The sequence below is a fragment of the Thalassophryne amazonica genome, chromosome 11, assembly GCF_902500255.1.
Source record: "Thalassophryne amazonica chromosome 11, fThaAma1.1, whole genome shotgun sequence".
NCBI classification, from domain to species: domain Eukaryota; kingdom Metazoa; phylum Chordata; class Actinopteri; order Batrachoidiformes; family Batrachoididae; genus Thalassophryne; species Thalassophryne amazonica.
The window spans coordinates 63,084,034-63,107,226 of record NC_047113.1 but is presented as its reverse complement, the minus strand read 5'-3'; the positions used below and the strand labels follow the sequence as shown (position 1 = coordinate 63,107,226).

Here is a 23,193-nt window from a genome sequence, read left to right as displayed (position 1 = left end):
GTAGTTTGCCTGTTCTCTCTGTGTCTATGTGGGTTTCCTCTGCCGTTTATGTAGTTTCTTGCTTCCTTTTGATCAGAACCCAGACAACATTTGCTGTAGTGTACCAGAATCCACATCACAGCATGGAGAACTTAAAAATGCCCCGGGGGAGGTCCGCCAGACTCCACTATGGTGGCTTCAGCATTTGCATTCAGATGTTTTGCCGTCCACCTATTTGCCACAAAATTTTATTTATTCATTTATTTATTTATTGTCTTAACTTACTTTCCTCTCTTGATGACTCATTCAAGGAATTGGTTTAACACACATTTATGGTTACTATTAAACACCATACGTATCATCATACGTATATCGACTTTCTATTGTCACATACTTTTTGACCTTGATTTGCCTTTCAAGGTCCATGAACTGTTTAACTCAAACAGTATGAAGCCTATGGATTAAACATGGTGGACAGGTTGTGTGTTCAGCCTCTTTGACACCTTACAGAGTTTAATGCTGAGTTTTCCAGAGCAGAGTCTCGGGATGAGTCGTGTGGCCTGATTGGACGTCGGCAACTCGGCAATGCTCAGTTAAACTTCAGTTCAAAATTATCAGGAGCTTGGCTGGACTCCTGGTCACCTTGTGTTTGGCTCTGTGTGGGTTCAACACATGTTGGTGTCCAGTTTTCAGGTTTTTAGAGCTGAGGTGGCTGGAAGTCCACTGTGCTCTGGAAAAGAAAAAAAAAAGAGATTTCCGACATTTTCTGATTAGTGTACTTGCTTGGAAAGACTTCAGACTGAATACAGCCAGGCTACTACTACTACTTGCAAAAATGAAGAAGTAAAAAGTTCAAAGGAAAAAGAAGAGAATAGAAAAGTATGACACTGACCTTGTAGCACTCTTGCTGCTGATGATGAAGCACAAAAGTGTTCCTCCCCTTAACTACTAATACAACCTCAATTCCAGTGAAGTTGGGACGATGTGTAAAATGTAAATAAAAACAGAATACAATGATTTGCAAATCCTCTTCAACCTATATTCAAATGAATACACCATTTTGAAATGGATGGCTGCAACACATTTCAAAAAAGCTGGGACAGTGGTATGTTTACCACTGTGTTACATCACCTTTCCTTCTAACAACACTCAATAAGCGTTTGGGAACTGAGGACACTAGTTGTTGAAGCGTTGTAGGTGGAATTCTTTCCCATTCCTGTTTGATGTATGACTTCAGTTGTTCAGTAGTCCTGGGTCTCCGTTGTTGTATTTTGCACTTCATAATGCGCCACACATCTTCAATGAGTGACAGGTCTGGACTGCAGGCAGGCCAGTCTAGTACCCGCACTCTTTTACTACGATGCCACGCTGTTGTAACACGTGCAGAATGTGGCTTGGCATTGTCTTGCTGAAATAAGCATCGAAGTCCCTGAAAAAGACGTTGCTTGGATGGCAGCATGTGTTGCTCCAAAACCTGGATGTACCTTTCAGCACTGATGGTGCATCACAGATGTGTAAGTTGCCCATGTCAATGGCAACTTACACCCCCCCGTACCATCACAGATGCTGGCTTTTGAACTTTGCACTGGTAACAATCTGGATGGTCTTTTTCCTCTTTTGTCCGGAGGACACGACATCCATGATTTCCAAAAATAATTTGAAATGTGGACTCATCAGACCACAGCACACTTTTCCACTTTGCGTCTGTCCATTTCAAATGAGCTCGGGGCCAGAGGAGGCAGTGTATCTGGATGTTGTTGATATATGGCTTTCACTTTGCATGGTAGAGTTTTAACTTGCACTTGTTGATGTAGTGACGAAGTGTGTTAACTGACAATGGTTTTCTGAAGTGTTCCTGAGCCCATGCGGTAAGATCCTTTACACAATGACGTCGGTTTTTAATGCAGTGCCGCCTGAGGGATCGAAGATCACGGCCATTCAGTATTGGTTTTCGGCCTTGCCACGTACGTGTAGAAAATTCTCCAGATTCTCTGAATCTTCTGATTATATTATGGACTGTAGATGATGGAATCCCTGAATTCCTTGCAATTGAATGTTGGGAAACATTGTTGTTAAACTGTTGGACTATTTTTTCACGCAGTTGTTCACAAAGTAGTGATCCTCGCTCCATCTTTGCTTGTGAACGGCTGAGCCTTTTGGGGATGCTCCTTTTATACCCAATCATGACACTCACCTGTTTCCAATTAACCTGTTCACCTGTGGAATGTTCCAAACAGGTGTTCTTTGAGCATTCTTCAACTTTCCCAGTCTTTTGTTGCCCCGTCCCAACTTTTTTGAAATGTGTTGCAGGCATCCATTTCAAAATGAGCAACGATTTGCACAAAAAACAATAAAGTTTATCAGTTTGAACATTAAATATCTTGTCTTTGTGGTGTATTCAATTGAATATAGGTTGAAGAGGATTTACAAATCATTGTATTCTGTTTTTATTTACATTCACACATTGTCCCAACTTCATTGGAATTGGAGTTGTACTCATACTAAAGTGCTATATAGCCTATGTCACTCCCCGTATGTCAAAGTATATGTGTACCAAGTTTGACTCAATTCCGAGGTGCTGCTTGGACAGGAGATGGACATATACACACACACATACAGTTGTCTCTTAGTATATATATGTTAAATTTATGTAATAAATAAAATTATATAATACACTGTATAATTAATTAAGTGGTTTCTGGTTTCCTTTTCAAACCCCACCCCTGCCATATTTCTCCATGTAATGTGGAGTTGTGTCAGGAAGGGCATCTGGCGTAAAACTTGTGCAAGTTCAACATGCAGATACGTCTCAGATTTGCTGTGGTGCAAAGAAAGGAGAAGCTGAAGGGACTTACTTTTTCCCTCTTAGTCTAATGTGTGCGTCACTTTAATCTTCTTAATTCTTACTGAGCCCAGTTTACCACCTGCTGAAAACTGATCAGCACAATAACACAGATGATCACACATCATGAACACTTTTGAAAAGAAATTCCCTTAAAAATAATGATGCAGATCCTCTTATTTTGACCACACACCTTCTTTCACTCATCTGCTTTTCATTGCCTCACACATGCTGTATGTTTTTGAAGGGAAGGAGAAGAGAAGCTCAAACAACAAACCGCTGATGAACTAATGAAAAAAAAACAACAACAACACGAGAGTAAAGCGTTGGATGAAATCTGATTTTACAAGAACCTGAACTCTGAAAAGATGTTACATTTGATGTTTGAAGGTGAGGCTGGCGAGGAGCCCAAAATCTTGTGAAGGTGTTTCATTGTGTTAAGATGCAGCGACTGTGAAGGGGATGTGTTTTAGTGACATTAATCAAACCGTTCAGTGAGCCATCTCGATTTTGAGAGTGTGTGTGTGTGTGTGTGTGTGTGTGTGTGTGTGTGTGTGTGTGTGTGTGTGTGTGTGTGTGTGTGTGTGTGTGTGTGTGTGTGTGTGTGTGTGTGTGTGTGTGTGTGTGTGTGTGTGTGTGTGTGTGTGTGTGTGTGTGCTTTTCCAGAGAGAGCCTGTTCCCATCAGGAGAGAAACGTTTCACTCAAAATAACTTTGTATTGATCTGCAGTGACCTTTTCCCCCCGAGGGAACAAGTAGACCCAAGTCAGTGCATGATGGGATTCTTAATTGCGTCATGCAGTACACCCACGTGGATTCCATCTATAAGTGCAGCACTGCATTTTAATTAGATAGCGTTAACAAAAATCTGACTTAAATGAGCGTTTTTTTCCCCTACTTTTCATGTAAATGTAATATGATAACTGTATGACTTCTCTTGCAGCTACCTGGAGGGCAACATGTTGACATCTGTGCCCAAGGAGCTGGCAGCCATGAAGCAGCTGTCTTTGGTGTATGTGACACTCACACAACCTTCGTGTACACACACACACACGGACACACACACACATACAGAGCATGTTGCATTAAGTGCGTGCTCGTGCGTGCACTGACTGTATGTGTGTATCTGCACAGGGACCTGAGCAACAACAGCATCAGTACTGTGGCTCCATTCACCTTCAGCAACATGACTCAACTGGCCACACTGTAAGTTACCATGGCAACACACACCCAGTCGGCCATCCACACATTACCAGCCCATTTCCGATGTCACACCCGGGTTGTGCGTGTGCATGTGCGTGTGTGTGGATGTAAGGTTCCTGGGAATAGTTTTCTTCACTTTGATAAATCGCCCTGTCTGCGCTCCTTTTCTCCTCTTTCTGCAACCATTTTTTTATTTCTCTTTCTCCATCTATTGCTCTATCTTTCTTGCTTCCCCTGTTCTTTTGCCGCATGTTTCTTCATGCCTCTCTGCCTTCTTTTCCCACAGTCTTCCCTGTAATATATACTATATATATTTCCTTATCATTGTCATTGTGTGTGTGTGTGTGGTGTGATTAAAAGCTCATTTTGATCATTAAAATATTTGTGATCGAACACAATATAAGAAAAGTTATCAATCCATAAAAAAGTTTTACAATATCTTGATAATCAAAATTGGGGGAGGTGATGGTCTCATGGTTAAGCGTTGGGCTCCAAACCAGAGGATCCTCGGTTCAAAACCCAGCCAAACTGGAAGATCACTAAGGGCCCTTGGGCAAGGTCTTAATCCCCTAGCTCAGGGGTGGCCAAGTTCGGTCCTCCAGAGCCACATTCCAGACACTCTTAGTTGTCTCCCTGCTCCAACACACCTGAATCCAATGAAAGGCTCATTAAAAGTCTTCTAACAAGTCTTTCATTGGATTCAGGTGTGTTGGAGCAGGGAGACAACTAAGAGTGTCTGGAATGTGGCTCTCGAGGACCGAACTTGGCCACCCCTGCCTGCCCTAGCTGCTCCTGGTGTGTAGTGAGCACCTTGCATGGCAGCAACCTGACATCAATGTGTGAGTGTGTCTGTGTGAATGGGTGAATGTGAGGCATCATTGTAAAGTGTTTTGAGCTTCTGATGCCAATGCAGAGCATTCTATATATTACACATTTATAACATGTGGTCACTCACAGGTTATAGCATCTTGGCTCTAGAAATTTTTTATGTTAATACAAGTTGCTTTTTCAGGGAAAAACCCTGCAACATGTCAAAAACTTCATTAACCAGAATAATAGTAGTGTTATGTGACTAAAAAGATTAATCCAGGTTTTGAGTATATTTCTTATTGTTACATGGGAAACAAGGTACCAGTAGATTCAGTAGATTCTCACAAATCCAAGAAGACCAAGCATTCATGATATGCACACTCTTAAGGCTATGAAATCGGGCTATTAGTAAAAAAAAAAAGTAGAAAAGGGGGTGTTCACGATAATAGTAGTGTGGTATTCAGTCAGTGAGTTCGTCAGTTCTGTGGAACAAACAGGTGTTTATCAGGTGTCCCCTATGTGAGGATGAAGCCAGCACCTGTTGAACATGCTTTTCTCTTTGAAAGCCTGAGGAAAATGGGACATTCAAGACATTGTTCAGAAGAACAGCGTAGTTTGATTAAAAAGTTGATTGGAGAGGGGAAAACTTATACGCAGGTGCAACAAATTATAGGCTGTTCATCTACAATGATCTCCAATGCTTTAAAATGGACAAAAAAAAAAAAAAAAACAGACGCATGGAAGAAAACGGAAAACAACCATCAAAATGGATAGAAGAATAACCAGAATGGCAAAAGCTCACCCATTGATCAGCTCCAGGATGATCAAAGACAGTCTGGAGTTACCTGTAAGTGCTGTGACAGTTAGAAGACACCTGTGTGAAGCTAATTTATTTGCAAGAATCCCCCGCAAAGTCCCTTTGTTAAATAAAAGACATGTGCAGAAGAGGTTACAATTTGCCAAAGAACACATCAACTGGCCTAAAGAGACATGGAGGAATATTTTGTGGACTGATGAGAGTAAAACTGTTCTTTTTGGGTCCAAGGGCCACAGACAGTTTTGAGACGACCCCCAGACTCTGAATTCAAGCCACAGTTCACAGTGAAGACAGTAAAGCATGGTGGTGCAAGCATCATGATATGGGCATGTTTCTCCTACTATGGTGTTGAGCCTATATATCGCATACCAGGTGTCATGGATCAGTTTGGATATGTCAAAATACTTGAAGAGGTCATGTTGCCTTATGCTGAAGAGGACATGCCCTTGAAATGGATGTTTCAACAAGACAATGACCCCAAGCACACTAGTAAACAAACAAAATCTTGGTTCCAAACCAACAAAATTAATGCCTCACAGATGTGAAGAAATCATGAAAAACTGTGGTTATACAACTAAATACTAGTTTATTGATTCACAGGATTGCTAAAAAAGTAGTTTGAACATAATAGTTTTGAGTTTGTAGCGTCAACAGCAGATGCTACTATTATTGTGAACACCCCCATTTCTACTTTTTTTACTAATAGCCCAATTTCATAGCCTTAAGAGTGTGCATATCAGTTGGATTTGTGAGAATCTACTGAATCTACTGGTACCTTGTTTCCCATGTAACAATAAGAAATATACTCAAAACCTGGATTAATTTAGTCACATAGCACTACTATTATTCTGAACACTACTGTACCTCTGTCTTTACTGCCTCCAGCATGTTTGTTTGTTTGTTTGTTTTTTATCGAAGGTTCTTTTATATTTCATGGATTTTCATAGCATCTTTGAGGTTCTGAGGAAACTTGACTGGGCCCTTGTGCTATTTTCCAGCAGCGTTCTCTTTCATATTTAATACACTTGCACTTATGAATACCTGAAAGTGGCCCAAAATGACCTCATGCTTCTGCTATTTGTCCCCACACTGCATCACTTATGCCTCCTTGCTCAGAATGGCCTTGTCAGATTTGGGAGTGGAAACGAAGTGTTTTTACATATCCCTTTGCAATATTTGATTTATTTATTTGTTTGTTTGTTGAGTCGTTGAATAAAACTTGTGACAATTTCAATTTATTTATTTATATTCATAACATTTTACATCAAAGTGTGATACACAAGTAAGGTAATCACACGAAGCATGACCTTACCAAAGCAGGAACAAGCACACTGGTGACAGTGATAATGGAAAAACCTCTAAATATTTTATATATTTCACTTTGACAATTGTTCTCATGTTAGGATTTTTCTTTTTTCCCAGTGACGTGTCAGTCTCTGATAGTGTTGCAGTGCCTTGATGCTCGACTTTGGCCTTAAGGCACCTTGAGGTTTTTACTTTCACCAACAGCCCCTGAGACCTTGGGCTTGGTCTTGGCCTTGAGGGTTCAAAAACTTAGTCATCCCAAGAAAATTCAACACATTTTCAAGGCACCCTTAATTGCTCTGGTAGCAGTTACTTATATGTAGTCTACCAAATAAAACTTTACGCTGCACTTTATCTCTCTGGAGAGTAGTCACGAGTAAAAAGAAAGACCTTTTAAGTAGCCTTTGTAAGGTAAGAACCCATGGATACTTAGACTAATTTCAACACAACTAGAATATTGCAAACTGAATTGGATCTCTCTCTCTCTCTCTCTCTCTCTCTCTCTCTCTCTCTCTCTCTCTCTCTATATATATATATATATAATAGCCAAGTGGCCTGTGTGTGCATGTATATGTGTGCGTGCATGTGTATTCACGAGCCAGCCAACCAATGAGGAAGAAGCAGTCATATTTCTTCCCACCGCTGTCACTGCTGCAGTAGAGAAGGAAATGATCCTTTTGTCTGTGTGTGTATGCATAAACGCGCAGCAAAAAATGACATTAAAATTCATGACAATGCATGGCATAAAAATACTCATAAGTCAAGTTATATTAGGCCTATTAACAAAATTTAAAAGTGCTATAAAGGATGAAGTCTCCGTGTTCAACACGCATTTAAAAGGAGCCGTACAGCAGATTGAATGTTATGTCCGCTTAAATGCGAGGGCGCGTCATTCAACTCCAGAGGGTTAACAGGAAATACTAGGGTTGAGTTCTTCCTCTAAAAACTGTTGAGCTCTAACTGTTGAGCATTTTGCGCTTAAGGCCATGAACATGCACAAAATCGCCGTTTATTCTCTCATTTGCTGTGTGTGCAGTGGTGTCAAAAGTACACACATTTGTTACTTAAGTAGAAGTATAGATACTGCAGTTTAAATACACTCTGGTAAAAGTTGAAGTATCAACTTGACCTCTTTACTCAAGTAAAAGTGAAAAAGTATGTGCTCCAAAACCTACTTAAAGTATAAAAGTATAAAGTAACCTTTAAAAAAAAAAAAGGTAGAAGCCACTATATGAATTGAAAGCTTAATTTAAAAACTGATTTGTTCTACATGTGGCCCAAGACCCAAAACCCAAAATTACCCCCCAACACCACCTGCACAAAAATGTTTCAATTCTAGAAGCTCTGAAATGCAATCTGGGACTATTCCAGACAATAAACTGCAGTGAGTGCAGCATCCATTTAGTGAAGGGGGAAAAAAACAAACAAAAAAACACAACTTTCCTTATTCAAATTCATTCCAGTAGTATTCTGCTCTTACTAGGATGCAGCAGTTTTCTAGTTTGGCAGATAGTTCTGGAGGAAATCACTGAAGAAATTAACACAATGAAAATATGGTTTGACCGAAACAAACTCATTAAATAAGACAGGGATGAAGTGGAGGTATAAGAATCACTAGGTGTTCACAGGAAACACTCATTTATTTATGTATGTATTTATTTACGTATGTTCATTGTTAGTTGCTTTTATATTTTCTGTTGTGTTTCTATTCAGGTTCTTTTTGCCTCTTTCTCTAGAATTGTATATAATAATCATTAGATTATTAAAATATAAACAAAAATAAATTTAAGAAATATTACAATTTGAAAACAAATGCACTCGAACGTGATGACAGCTGCAACTGCATAATGCTAAGTTTTAACATTGAAAATGCCATAGACATGCTACCGCGTTAGCATCGCTCCCGTTTTTAAGTTATAAAATACATCCATCAACTGTTTCAGAAGACCATAACAGGTCAGTTTAACATAGAAAAGGTAAATAATACTCACATAAGTATGCTCTTTAGGGTTTTAGCGGGGGAAAATTAAGCGAAAGAAAGAAAGAATAAACGAAGCAATGGTCGTAGCATTGCTTCAATCTGCGAACTACTGCTTCGATTGGTTCATGGTTCACAGCAAAGCCGTGCTGCAGAAAAGTTGATTACAGGCGCACATGACGTGAAATATATATATAAACATTAAACTGAAGCCAAAAGTAACGAGGCTGTTTGTTTTAAAAATGTAAGGAATAGAAAGTACAGATACTTGTGTGAAAATGTAATGAGTAGAAGTCAGAAGTAGGCAGAAAAATAAGTAATGGAGTAAAGTATAGATACCTAAAAAGTGTACTTAAGTACAGTAACAAAGTATTTGTACTTCGTTACTTGACACCTCTGTGTGTATGTCACATTACCACCCATTATCAATTGTGCATTTACTTTTAGTAAATCACCTGTAAGACTTTCTAAACCCCAATGCACAAAAGTTTGGATTGCCTCTGTAATTTAGCACTCATTATCTATGATCATAGTAAATCAAGCCCTTTGATTCTTTATGTGTGTGTGTGTGTGTGTGTGTGTGTGTGTGTGTGTGTGTGTGTGTGTGTGTGTGTGTGTGTGTGTGTGTGTGTGTGTGTGTGTGTGTGTGTGTGTGTGTGTGTGTGTGTGCGCGTGTGTGTTGTTTTGAACTTCCATCTTTACAGGATAAATTTTCTTTTCTTTTCTTTATTTCTGTCTTGGCTTCAAGGCTTCCAGCATTGGTTTTGGCATTGAAGGGTCAAAGCCTTGAACTTGGCCTTGAGGTTTTGGGCTTTGACTGCGATACTGGTCTCTGAGGTGCTTCACAATCAATAATCATACAGAGATGGCACTTTATTTAGGCCATCATGAGCCGAGAGCCAGCAGAATGTAAGATATTGAGATATTAAAAGTGAATAAAAGAGAGATGGACAAGATATTACATTTCACACCTAATGTTAAAATACGAGGTCTGTTAGAAAAGTATCCGACCTTTTTATTTTTTTCAAAAACCTGATGGATTTGAATCACGTGTGCTTGCATGAGCCAACCTTAAACCTTCGTGCGCATGCGTGATTTTTTTCACGCCTATCGGTTCCGTCATTTGCTTGTAAGCAGCCTTTGTGTGAGGACATGTGCAGTGCACTCGGCAGATTTTCATTTCAAGGAAATGGCAGAATGACTGGAGCAGCACGACTGCATCAAATTTTGCCACAAACTGGGCAATAGCCAGGTGGAAACATTCGGATTATTCAGATGGCTTTCGGTGATGATCCTCTGGGCATCACACAGATTAAGGAGCGGTACAACCGGTTTAAAGACGGCTGCACAACGGTGGAGAGCGCGCCGCGCTCCGATCGGCATCAACACACTGAAACGACCGGATCATTTCCAAAGTGAACGCTGTGGTGATGTGGGACCATCGTGTGATTATCTGAGAAGTTGCGGAAGAGGTGGACATCAGCACTTTTTTGGCACATTCCACTGTGAAAGAAGATTTTGCCATGAAAAGAGTGGCGGTGAAATTCATCGGCATGAAGCTGATGGCGCAGCAACAGCGCCTCCATGTTGAAGTCTCACAGGACATGTTGTAACCTGCCCAGCTCGTCAACCATTTGGAAGATTCAGACGGCTGTCGGTGGCTTTTCAGTCATGTGACTATCCGAGAAATTGTGGACAAGCTGAACATGTCAGGGCATGTCCTGTATGGCTTCATCACGGAGGCGCTGTTGCTGCACCATCGGCTTCGTGCCGATGAATTTCGGCGCCACTCTTTTCATGGCAAAATCTTCTTTCTCAGTGGAATGTGCCGAAAAAGTGCTGATGTCCACCTCTTCCGCAGTTTCTCGGATAATCACACGACGGTCCCACATCACCACAGCGTTCACTTTGGAAATGATCCGGTCATTTCAGCGTGTTGATGCCACCGTTGTGCGGACGTCTTTAAACCGGTTGTACAGCTCCTTAATCTGTGTGATGCCCCGAGGATCGTCACCGAAAGCCATCTGAATAACCCGAATGGTTTCCACCTGGCTATTGCCCAGTTTGTGGCAAAATTTGATGCAGTCGCGCTGCTCCAGTCGTTCCGCCATTTCCTTGCAAAGAAAAAACGACAAGAGACTACACCCATCTTCACACAAAGGCTGCTTACAAGCAAATGACGCAACCGACAAGCGTGAAAAAAATCACGCATGCGCACGAAGGTTCAAGGTTTGCTCATGCAAGCACACGTGATTCAAATCCATCAGGTTTTTGAAAAAAATGAAAAGGTTGGATACTTTTCTACCAGACCTCATAAAGAAAACAGCCAAATATGATTATTCTGATGATGCTGAGCATTTATATGCTGCTCTCTTTCCTTTTTTTTTACAACAGCTAAAGTATTTTTTTAGTTTATGTGGGAGTTTGAGATTGCAAATGTCACAGTTTGCCTTCAGCAGCTTTTCACCTGTCTTAATCTTCATTTCTAATTATTTGTTTGCGTTTGCTTGTTTAACCTGTGTGGTTTGTGGTTACAAGCCTGGAGTTATCGTCATACAAAAATTTCAAATAGCAAAAGTCAAACCCGCCGCACATCTTTGCATTTTTTTCAAGTGGATATTCAGGCATTTCATCAGATACACAAGTGAAAATAAGAAACGGGGGGGAAAGCTCTATTTTGTTCATTCTGTCCTTTGTTGTATTTTAAACCTCTTGTTGCCGTGTTTAATTGATTTGCTCTCTACACATGTATCGTAACTATGTGCTATGTCTTTCTTCTTGTTCTTGCAGCATCCTGAGCTATAATCAGATCCGCTGCATCCCCGTCCACTCCTTTGACGGCCTCAAGTCATTACGTCTGCTGTGAGTTTTAAGCTTCATCTTCAAGTACCGCAGCCGATTCAATATTCAACACTATCCTTTGCTACTTATTGTACAGAGCTTAACCAAAGTTTGATCACTCCCTTGGTGTAAAGTGTGGCGGCATGTTAAGATTCAGTCCAAAAATGAGTCACGGCCACCCGACCATTTGTTGTTTTGGGGTACCAAAAGAGATAAACGTGACAATCTCTCATCTCCTCTTTAATGCTCCCTCGCTATCTACATCCTTTGGCCCCTCTCACCCCCGGTGCCCCTCCACTCTGCATCTCCATCCATCTTCACCTCCTTTTCTCTCCTTCTCGCTGTTTTTCTTCGTCTCTCTCCGCCCAATGCTGTGTTTGATGAATCGACCCTCAGCCTCTGTTTTTCTCTGTCATCCATCTGGTTGTCCACCTTATGTCTCACCAAACATGTGCACACCCAACATGCACGGTGCTCTCTGCCCATGCACACATATATTTGAGCAGCTACATACAAAACCACACCCACAGTCGCTGCCGTTTCCTTTTATTCAAAGCTGCTACTTCACATCCCTCTGTGTTTATTTTCTACTTCACTTAATGAGCAAATAGACTATTTAGAAATGCATTTTGCAGCTGCTCTCACTGCAAAAAACCTGTCCCTCTCAAAATAAGCCAAAAAATCCAAAATCTAGCCAAATTGTCTATCAAATTGTTTTGTATCAAGCAAAAAAATCTGCCAGTGGGGTAAGAAAAATTTACTTCGTTAGAATTCTCAAAACCAGCAAAATGTCTAGGCACTGAATAATCAAAATGTGCCTTAAAACTAGACAGAATTCTTATTTTAAGATTAGCTTCTGTCTTAAAATAAGGAAAGCAATCTCGTTCCTTTGCTTGGATGATTTGAAATCCATTGCCTTTCCTTGTTACTGGTTAAATACAGCTTGATATTAGCTGGAAAACTTATCAAGAAAAAGTGAGATACATTTTCACAAAATAAGATTTTTTTTTCTTATGTAAAAAATGCTTGACAAGATTATTTTTCTATTTAGACAAAAATTAAGCCAAATTTTCTTTAAACAAGTCTTTTTTTTTTACTTTCTTAGATGTCAGTTTTTGCAGTGCTTACTTTTTCTGCTATATCTGAAAGCTCTTGCTCCATTTCTTCTGCAGCAGTTTTTTATGTTGTCAGTTTGTCTACAAAATGCCACATGGTTCAGTGCCTTGGCAGTTGCACATTTGAAGCAGATGCTCATTGTTTTCTGCATTAATTTTAATGCCACTCTATTAACTTTTCATTTAAAGCTACCGTGTGTAGGATTTAGGGGTGTTGTACAACAGAACTGGAATATAACATTCCTAATCATCTGTTCATTAGTGTATAATTACTTGCAAGAACACATCAGTGTGTTTGCATAAGGCTAGAATAAACCCTTCTTATCTTCATGGGAGCGGGCCCCCTCATGAAGGTTGCTATGTTGCACTTCCACGTTGATACAGCAGCCAAATTGAACATAATTACTTTGCCTTTTGTATTTTGCAGCATGACAGAAAGACTACAGAAATTACTAAACTATTCAGTGCTCCCATATATACTGTCTACTAGATGCTATTGCAGGCTAACAAGTTTGGGAACCTTCATTTTGTGAAATGTAGGATCATACAAAATGTTTTTCACAGAAGAAGGTAAGGGAGCCTGAATCCACATCACCATAGAGCGAAAATATTAAGGGAAGCAAAATTGCAACTAGTGCAGCAGGGGTGGTGGCCAAGTGTTTAATGCGCTTGGTTTCAGTGCAGAAGGTTCCGGGTTCAAATCCCACCCCTGCCACATTTCTCCATAATGTGGAGTTGCGTCAGGAAGGGCATCTGGCGTAAAACCTGTGCCAATTCAACATGCAGATTCACCTTGGATTTGCTGTGGCGACCCCGAGTGCAAACAAGGGAGCAGCCGAAGGGACAACTTACTGATAGCCTAATGCCATCTCCAACCTCAGGACTAGATGTCACACAATCCTACACACTAAATCAAAATGGGTCATTTGCATCTTGTCCCCACTGAACAGAAGATCATAAGTGCATCTCCAATGTGCAATGTAATTAAAAATTGAAAACTCCTTCATAAAACATTTGTAGAAGATAATAGCCATACCTTGCAATGCCAACCTAGCTGTTGTTGGCTTTCATGTTGTCTCACATGGTCCAAACAAGTGGAGTGTTAATTACTGTGAAAGATATAGTCCCTCTTTTATTCCAGAGCATGGTCTTTCAGTTTGAGAGCATGACTTCTTACCTTTTCTCAATAAAGACAAATTACGTCTCTCTCATTCAGATTGTTTTTGGTGTTTTGGCACCCAGCTTAATGGTGGATTATTGCCACCTTCTGCTTCAGAGTGTGAATCACAGTACCAGGTTCACTATACAGGAACGACTTCTCATATGTGTCGATGGCATACATGTCTGTTGCGAATATAAGTTTTGAGACCTCCCAAACTAGTTTAAAAAACACAACTTATAGTCAAGAAAATATGTATATGCTAATGTTGACTTATATGTTATCGGATGTTCCCTTTACTGAAGTTTAGTGATTGCATTTTTTATTTTTATTTTTTGCTTCTTTTCATTTTGCTTGATGTTACCATAGGGACTGATCACTCACTACCTCCACATAGCAACTGGTTGCCAGGCAGCCATCACTGTCACTTCCTCATTACCCACAAACCCCTTTGGGCCAGACCACCATCCATTTCAAGATATGTACAAAGTCACACAGCTACACAAACATGCACATAGACATACGCACACACACACAAATATGGCAGAAATGGTAGGAGACACAGTGGTACACACTGAAGTGCACATGCACACAGCAAAATTTGCACGTGTATCCACACACATGCACATTTTCCAATAGTGTTGGCTTGATGGCTGTCCCCTGCTACAGCTCTTCACTTTAATGCAATGTGAACTTTTATCCAGCAGGCAACACACTCAAATGGTAAGACACAAAGGACACACTCTGCAGTCTGCCAGTCCTTGGAGACAATAGTTTATGACTCACAGAAACAACAAACATGCACAAAACCCAAAGGCACAAAACTAAAATGCTCACACTCCCACCGATGCACATCAGAGGCTGGAGTTTATCTCTTAGACTTAAACCTTTTCTTATAAGACATTTAATATTCTATGCAGGAACCAGGATGAGCTTTACAACCAAACAATGAAAATAGGCTTTCTGATTATTATGTATTATTCTTTCATACATATTTTATTTATTTACCATATGGAACGGGACGATGGAGTGTCTACAGCTGAGGACCACATATAATTTACCTTAAATTATTTAGTAAGAAGCTACAAAGGGTTGGACTCCTATAAGAGTTTTCTGAAAAATGAGCATTCAATTTCACATGATGCAGTAAGTTTATTTCTCACTGTAAGCTGCAATGGTCTTAGATAAAGCCCAATCAGAAGAAGAAAAAGTTGCAGTTCCTTGATTGGCTGCTTGAAGCTGGCTCCAAAAACAAGCAGGTTCCCATTCAACTCCATGTTAAAATATCCATAAACATGTTCATAAACGGAAAGAAACATGTTTACAGCCTGTTACACAAAACAGTTTTGGTCTTATTAGATAGTTTCCTCTTCCATGACAACTGTATGGGTGTTAAATTTTTTACTAACTTCTTAGTTTAACATGTATAACGTATGCATAATTGAGGGCGTGGTTACTATGAGTGACAGCGGCTGAGCTGAGTTCTGACTCACTGCGTCCATAACTCATTGTCCACTCTGTGGCTGCTAGCTGTTGTGTGTCTGTTGTTTTGAGCAATTTATTACAAATACCTGGAATAGTATGGCTTATTGTGAGGTGAAATGTTTTAACAGATCATCTAAAACGTCCCTGCTGCAATATTCATGCTGAGTGAAATTCTCAACATATTTATTGTTGCATGCTAATGGCATTAGCACTTTTAGCAGCTATTGATAGTTTAATCCGCTGGGTCCCATTAATGTACTATTACTGAGAAAATAAACAGCTTGTAATGTTTAATGCCCACACCAGAGCAGACCATTATTAGAACCACTGCACAGTTCCCAAAATTATGGCTTAATAAACACCTGTACTGAAATTAGCCTCTCAGCTTAGGTGATTCAGACTTGAAGAGAGGGGTCTGTTTGGTCTTCTTTTGCCACACAACTGAATAACCCCGGCTTTATCACTTTATCCATTTATGGGTTCAATGTGACATAGACAAAATAAGTCCTGCTAATGCTGCCAACATGGCAACACCCAGATATGGGCTTCATATCAGCTCTTCCAAGTCTCTTTAGAAAACCTGTGGGAGATGTCATGCAGGGTTTGTTCAGTATATATGCACTTTATGGTTTATTAACATGTTAATATATAAATAATCCAGTTTGGCTTAGTGTCAATTATTAACTGATTAAAACCAGCTTCAATACTTACAGTTACTGTACAGTTAAACTTAGGAACGTTTTTTTTTTACTGTTTTTCGGCTTTCAAAAGGGGGCAAAAAAGAAAGACTTTGAGAAACATTGAAGTGAAATTCACAAATAAGTTGACCGACAGCTAGTTCTTATGAATAAAGCTAGTAGAGGAGGGTGGAGGTTGATGTGATCATACTTGTCAGTTTGAATACACGATAATGAAGAGGGCAAATTTTGAGGTGAGAGGATCCTTAGGTCACAAAATAATTGATTAAATTTGAAGGTGTTTCCGCATTTTATTTAAAATCTTATTTGGGTGTTCATTTTAAGTGTGTGTGTGTGTGTGTGTGTGTGTGTGTGTGTGTGTGTGTGTGTGTGTGTGTGTGTGTGTGTGTGTGTGTGTGTGTGTGTGTGTGTGTGTGTGTGTGTGTGTGTGTGTGTGTGTGTGTGTGTGTGTGTGTGGTGTGTGTGTTGTATCTTGTGTATTCAGAACATAGAACAATTATACATACTACATGTCCACTTCATTAGGTACATCTTGCAGAGTTGGATTTCCTTTTGCCCTCAGAGTCACTTTAACTGAATTGTTCCTTCGCTACAGAGATTCAACAAGGTGCTAGAAACATTCCTCAGAGATGTTGGTCCATATTGACAGTACAGCATCATAAAGTAGTTACACAAGTCCACCAGCCTGAATGCCTGATACAACACATGATGGATCCATGCTTTCACATTGTTTATGCCAAATTCTATCCCTGCTATCTTGCAGTCACAGCAGAAATAAAGACAGATGAGACCAGGCAACATTTCCACAATATTCTATTGAAAACTTTGAGTGAGCCCATGCTCACTGAAGCGTGGTGTTTCCTGTTCTTAGCTGACAGGAGCAACACAAAGACACTCTTCTGCATACTTTGGTTGTAATGAGTGTTTGTTTGAGTGACTGTTGACTTTGTGTCAGCTTGAACCAGTCTGGTCATTCTTCTCTGAACTCTGCTATCATCAAGCCATTTTTACTATAGAGACTCAACCCACTGGATATTTTTTTTTTTCTTTTTTGGACCATTCTCTATAAACTGTAGAGATGGTTTTGTGTAAAAATCTCAGTTAATCAAGTTCCTGAAAAGGTTAAACTCCTGTGGCACCAATCACCATGCCACATTCAAGTCACTGAAATCACCTTTCTTCCTCATTGTTACTTGCTTTCAACCTCTGCAGATCCTCTGCATTAAGCTTGTGCCACATTATTGTTGATTGGATATTTGATTTAATGTGCAGATGAACAGGTGTACCTGATGAAGTAGCCAGTGAGTGTACATATGCTGCACAAAAACCAACAGGATCAGGTTTAGAACCTATTAGCTGTCAAATGTCTGAATTCCCAGTTGAGATATCCACTCACTGAGTGCACAGACGAGTTCACCATGCAAAGATAATAAGGAACAAATTTATCTGTTTAGAGTCACAAGAATGAATCCTGAGATGTATTTCAAGGAATAAGTGGCTGTTTTTAGCCTGCCCTCTAAAAACATATGGTGCTGATGAAGCTTGAAATATGAAGGCGTAACAAATAAATACGGAATTAGAAGTTTCACTGTCCCCGGGTAATGATTCCCAACTGTTACTTCCTCCAACATAATAATAGATGTATTTTTTTTTACTCAAGCAAAAACAAAGACATAAAAAAGGAGAAAATTTGAGAGACATTTTGAACATTATCAGAATTTCTGTAGAATAACTCCCCATTGAGAAATGGGGATTGACTGACTTAACATCTAGAATCCGAGATAGTTCCAGGGTGTAGTGGATGAAGCAGGGCCAGCACATGCACCCAAACCTGACCTGACCTGCCTTGACCCAAGGACTATATATGTGTGTAAAAAATAGCTTCATCATAGTTCATCAACCACTATCTCAGTTTTAACATCTGTAAACAGTCAGTTACATCACCTCTGACCACCTCTGGCACTTAGTGAAGGCAGCAAGGCTACAACAATTATGTTAGGAATGTGCTTCATAACATTCCGATCGCATGACAGTTTGAACGTGGATGTGCTACCTGGTAATTCTATTTAACTACAATTCATTGAAATGGAGAAATACATAAATAACATCAAGTCACATGAGTTGATTTAAATGGGGATACCGCTGCAGAAAATGACTTTTTTTATTAAAAAACCTGGTTATCATCAGTCAACTTAAAACATCATAGTTATATCCTAATATATAGTCATGGTATTAGTTACAGCACTGCAAGTTGTAGATCTAATTGACTGGAACAGAATAGTGTTGTAATAAAGGATTATTAACCGAGCGCGAGGTCTATACGGGACCGAGCGTACAGACAGAGCAAGTGAGGTTAATAATTTGTTTATTATATGGCTGTTCTCTTCATTTTGCATGTTCACTTTGAGCTCGTTTGCTGTCTAATTCCTCCAGTTCAAACTCGTCAGTGTAATAAAATTCAATTGGAGAATGGTTCTCTTCGTTTCTCATAATTTCTGTGTTCACTTTTTGTTTTGTTTTATTTCGCAACGTGAAAAGTGTAAACAAAGTCACAAATGTGATACGCAATCTGGACCAATTGTCATGGTAACGGTCTGATATGGGAAAATATCAGGCTGGAAATCTGCTGGGATAACATTTGGTCCCAGACCAAATAGAGTTAAACATTGTCTATCACAGTGCTAAATCAATTCTATCACAGTGTAAAATCAACTCGTATTGGAGTAGAAACACTTGATTTGATGGTAGAGCTGATTTCACTCTATAATAGAGTGTATTTTACTCTGTTTACACTGGGATCAAATGTTATCCCGGCAGAGTATATTTTACTCAACAAAATTTACTGTGCTGCCAATCAGAATGTGTGTACCGTTGTAGCCATATAATAATATCATGGACATGGCCAATATTGGAAAAAGTGCTTTTTAGTGATGATTTTGTGTGCGAGGTCTGTTAGAAAAGTATCGTACCTTTTTATTTTTTTCAAAAACTATATGGATTTGATTCATATGTTTTTACGTCAGCCAAGCTTGAACCTTCGTGCGCATGCGTGAGTTTTTTCACGCCTGTTGGTTGCGTCATTCACCTGTGGGCAGGCTTTGAGTGAGCACTGCTCCACCCCTCTCGTCGTTGTTTCATTGCGAGGAAATGGCGGAATGATTTGGGCTTTTTTTCCATCAGAATTTTTTCAGAAACTGTTAGAGACAGGCAGCTGGAAACCATTCGGAAAATTCAGATGGCTTTCGGTGAAAATTTTATAGGCTTCACAGAGATTAAGGAGTGTTACTACAGCTTTAAGGATGGCCCACAATGGCGCACCACGCTCCGAGCCGCCATCGAGAGGCAGAAACCACCACATCATTTCTAAACGGATGGCTGTGTGGAGCTGGGACCATCGTGTGCAATTTCTCTGGTTATCACAAGAGCTGGACATCAGCCATTTTCCGGCAGATTTCACTTTTAACAAGAGATTTTGTCATGGAAAGCCGCACGGAGGCTTCGCGCGTCACGACCGATTCGCTGATGAAGCGAGACAAAGGAACACCTCCGTTTCGGAGTGCCAGAGGACAAGTTGGGACATGTCTATCTTGGCTTTCAGTGCTTACCAGTCGAGTGAGTATAAGAGAAATTGTGGAGAGCTGGACATGCAACACTCCTTATTCTCTGTGAAGCCCTGTAAAATTTTCACCGAAAGCCAGATAAATAATTTGAATGGTTTCCAGCTGCCTGTCTCTAACAGTTTCTGAAAAAATTCTGAAGGAAAAAAAGCCCAAATCATTCCGCCATTTCCTCGCAATGAAACAACGACGAGAGGGGTGGACCAGTGCTCGCTCAAAGCCTGCCCACAGGCGAATGACGCAACCGACAGGCGTGGAAAAACTCATGCATGCGCACAAAGGTTCAAGCTTGGCTGACGTAAAAACATATGAATCAAATCCATATAGTTTTTGAAAAAAATAAAAAGGTCTGTTACTTTTCTAACAGCCCTCGTATATGATCAACTTTATGACACAACTTAAGTGTGGATCAAAAACTGACACACTCTCTTTCTCTGTCTGTCTCTCTCTGTCTAGGACTCTCCATGGTAATGACCTTTCAACTATTCCAGAAGGAGCATTCAATCATCTCACCTCTCTGTCCCACCTGTATGTACATCCCCAGATTTGTGTTCTTTGTGGTTGCACTGCACAGCATTTAGTTTTCCACTGTTGACACTAATGTTGCACGACATGCAGCACTAATAATATGCATAATTTTACACTGTTCTGCATGTTTGTGTGTTTGTATTTAGAGCCCTTGGTGCCAACCCCTTGTACTGTAACTGTGACCTGCGTTGGCTTTCTCAGTGGGTAAAAGCCGGTTTTAAAGAGCCTGGTAAGAAGAAAAAAATCACCATAAAAATATTACTTTTATTTTCTTATGAACTCCTGATCATGAGTATTAGAGAAATTGCAAATCATGGTAGTGATTAATCTTCTTGTGATAGGTATTGCTCGTTGTGCTGGACCTCCTGATATGGCTGACAGGCTGCTACTCACCACGCCACTCAACAGATTCCAGTGTAAAGGTAGAGCCATTTTTTTTTCTGTTATTTTTCCCCAATCTTATCTTCTTAATCTTTTCTAATACAGCCATTTACCCTTGTTTCTCCATTATTCCTTTATGCATCCATCAGTCTTGACCTGCAATGGATCATTCCCCACATGTCTCAGATTAACACATGTTAAATGGTGTCAAACAAGGATAAATATCATGTCAGTATCCATTATGAACAATTATATGATAGCAGAATGACGACAGCAAAATCCGGCCATAGTTTCCCTTACCATTAAAAAAAAAATTGCTCTGATTGTAATTCCGTTGCCATATAATTACCCTTGTATTTGAAAGTACATCAGCCTATTGTAATTTACAGAGATTCATCTCATATGCTTATAATCAAGGTAGCATTAAAAGTATATTGCTGAAGCACTTGTGGCACAAGTGTGGACACTGCTCTGCAATATCACAATACCAAAATGATATTCTGTCTCAAAACTGGCATTGTGTGTTGTTTGACATGTGTTCCCTCTTATGAACAACCAATCACGCTAAAGAAAGACTACACTGAAAATACAGAACACAAAGTTGAAATGTAATGCAAAAAAAAGGTCTTACACGTGTATTCTTTAATACAGTTTGGGGTTGCCTTGATAGCTACCAGATCTCGCCTTTGGAAATTAAATGTACTAATAAGCTCATTTCCAGCTACATGCAGCTTTATCTATACACCTGCTCCCAATTTCCATCAAGCATAGCATTATTCCCTGCAACAATCCCAGAGAAGTCTGGCAGATGGCAGTGCTCAGCAAGCGGCAGGCAGGTCTATGGTATACGAGGTCTGTCAATAAAGTAACGGTCCTTTTTATTTTTTTCAAAAACTATATGGATTTCATTCATATGTTTTTACGTCAGACAAGCTTGAACCCTCGTGCGCATGTGTGACTTTTTCCACGCCTGTCGGTGACGGACGTCATTCGACTGTGAGCACGCCTTGTGGAAGGAGTGGTCCCGCCCCCTCGTTGGATTTTCATTGTCTGGAAATGGCGGAATGATTTGGACTTTTTTTCCATCAGAATTTTTTCAGAAGCTGTTAGAGACTGGCACCTGGAAATCAATCAATCAATCAATCAATTTTTTTTATATAGCGCCAAATCACAACAAACAGTTGCCCCAAGGCGCTTTATATTGTAAGGCAAGGCCATACAATAATGATGTAAAACCCCAACGGTCAAAACGACCCCCTGTGAGCAAGCACTTGGCTACAGTGGGAAGGAAAAACTCCCTTTTAACAGGAAGAAACCTCCAGCAGAACCAGGCTCAGGGAGGGGCAGTCTTCTGCTGGGACTGGTTGGGGCTGAGGGAGAGAACCAGGAAAAAGACATGCTGTGGAGGGGAGCAGAGATCGATCACTAATGATTAAATGCAGAGTGGTGCATACAGAGCAAAAAGAGAAAGAAACAGTGCATCATGGGAACCCCCCAGCAGTCTACGTCTATAGCAGCATAACTAAGGGATGGTTCAGGGTCACCTGACTAACTAACTAACTAACTAACTATAAGCTTTAGCAAAAAGGAAAGTTTTAAGCCTAATCCTAAAAGTAGAGAGGGTGTCTGTCTCCCTGATCTGAATTGGGAGCTGGTTCCACAGGAGAGGAGCCTGAAAGCTGAAGGCTCTGCCTCCCATTCTACTCTTACAAACCCTAGGAACTACAAGTAAGCCTGCAGTCTGAGAGCGAAGCGCTCTATTGGGGTGATATGGTACTACGAGGTCCCTAAGATAAGATGGGACCTGATTATTCAAAACCTTATAAGTAAGAAGAAGAATTTTAAATTCTATTCTAGAATTAACAGGAAGCCAATGAAGAGAGGCCAATATGGGTGAGATATGCTCTCTCCTTCTAGTCCCCATCAGCACTCTAGCTGCAGCATTTTGAATTAACTGAAGGCTTTTTAGGGAACTTTTAGGACAACCTGATAATAATGAATTACAATAGTCCAGCCTAGAGGAAATAAATGCATGAATTAGTTTTTCAGCATCACTCTGAGACAAGACCTTTCTGATTTTAGAGATATTGCGTAAATGCAAAAAAGCAGTCCTACATATTTGTTTAATATGCGCTTTGAATGACATATCCTGATCAAAAATGACTCCAAGATTTCTCACAGTATTACTAGAGGTCAGGGTAATGCCATCCAGAGTAAGGATCTGGTTAGACACCATGTTTCTAAGATTTGTGGGGCCAAGTACAATAACTTCAGTTTTATCTGAGTTTAAAAGCAGGAAATTAGAGGTCATCCATGTCTTTATGTCTGTAAGACAATCCTGCAGTTTAGCTAATTGGTGTGTGTCCTCTGGCTTCATGGATAGATAAAGCTGGGTATCATCTGCGTAACAATGAAAATTTAAGCAATACCGTCTAA

General features: G+C 40.1%; 1 protein-coding gene across 1 annotated transcript in view; it reads left to right on the top strand.

The window, feature by feature from the left end:
- slit3 (slit homolog 3 (Drosophila)) overlaps positions 1–23,193 on the top strand; it is a 713,397-nt gene that overhangs the window by 605,061 nt on the left and 85,143 nt on the right. Inside the window, exons 21-26 of the mRNA XM_034181986.1 lie at positions 3,764–3,832; positions 3,955–4,026; positions 11,724–11,795; positions 20,305–20,376; positions 20,523–20,605; positions 20,718–20,798. Coding sequence (XP_034037877.1) covers positions 3,764–3,832; positions 3,955–4,026; positions 11,724–11,795; positions 20,305–20,376; positions 20,523–20,605; positions 20,718–20,798 — 449 coding nt within the window. The remainder of the gene's footprint in view (positions 1–3,763; positions 3,833–3,954; positions 4,027–11,723; positions 11,796–20,304; positions 20,377–20,522; positions 20,606–20,717; positions 20,799–23,193) is intronic.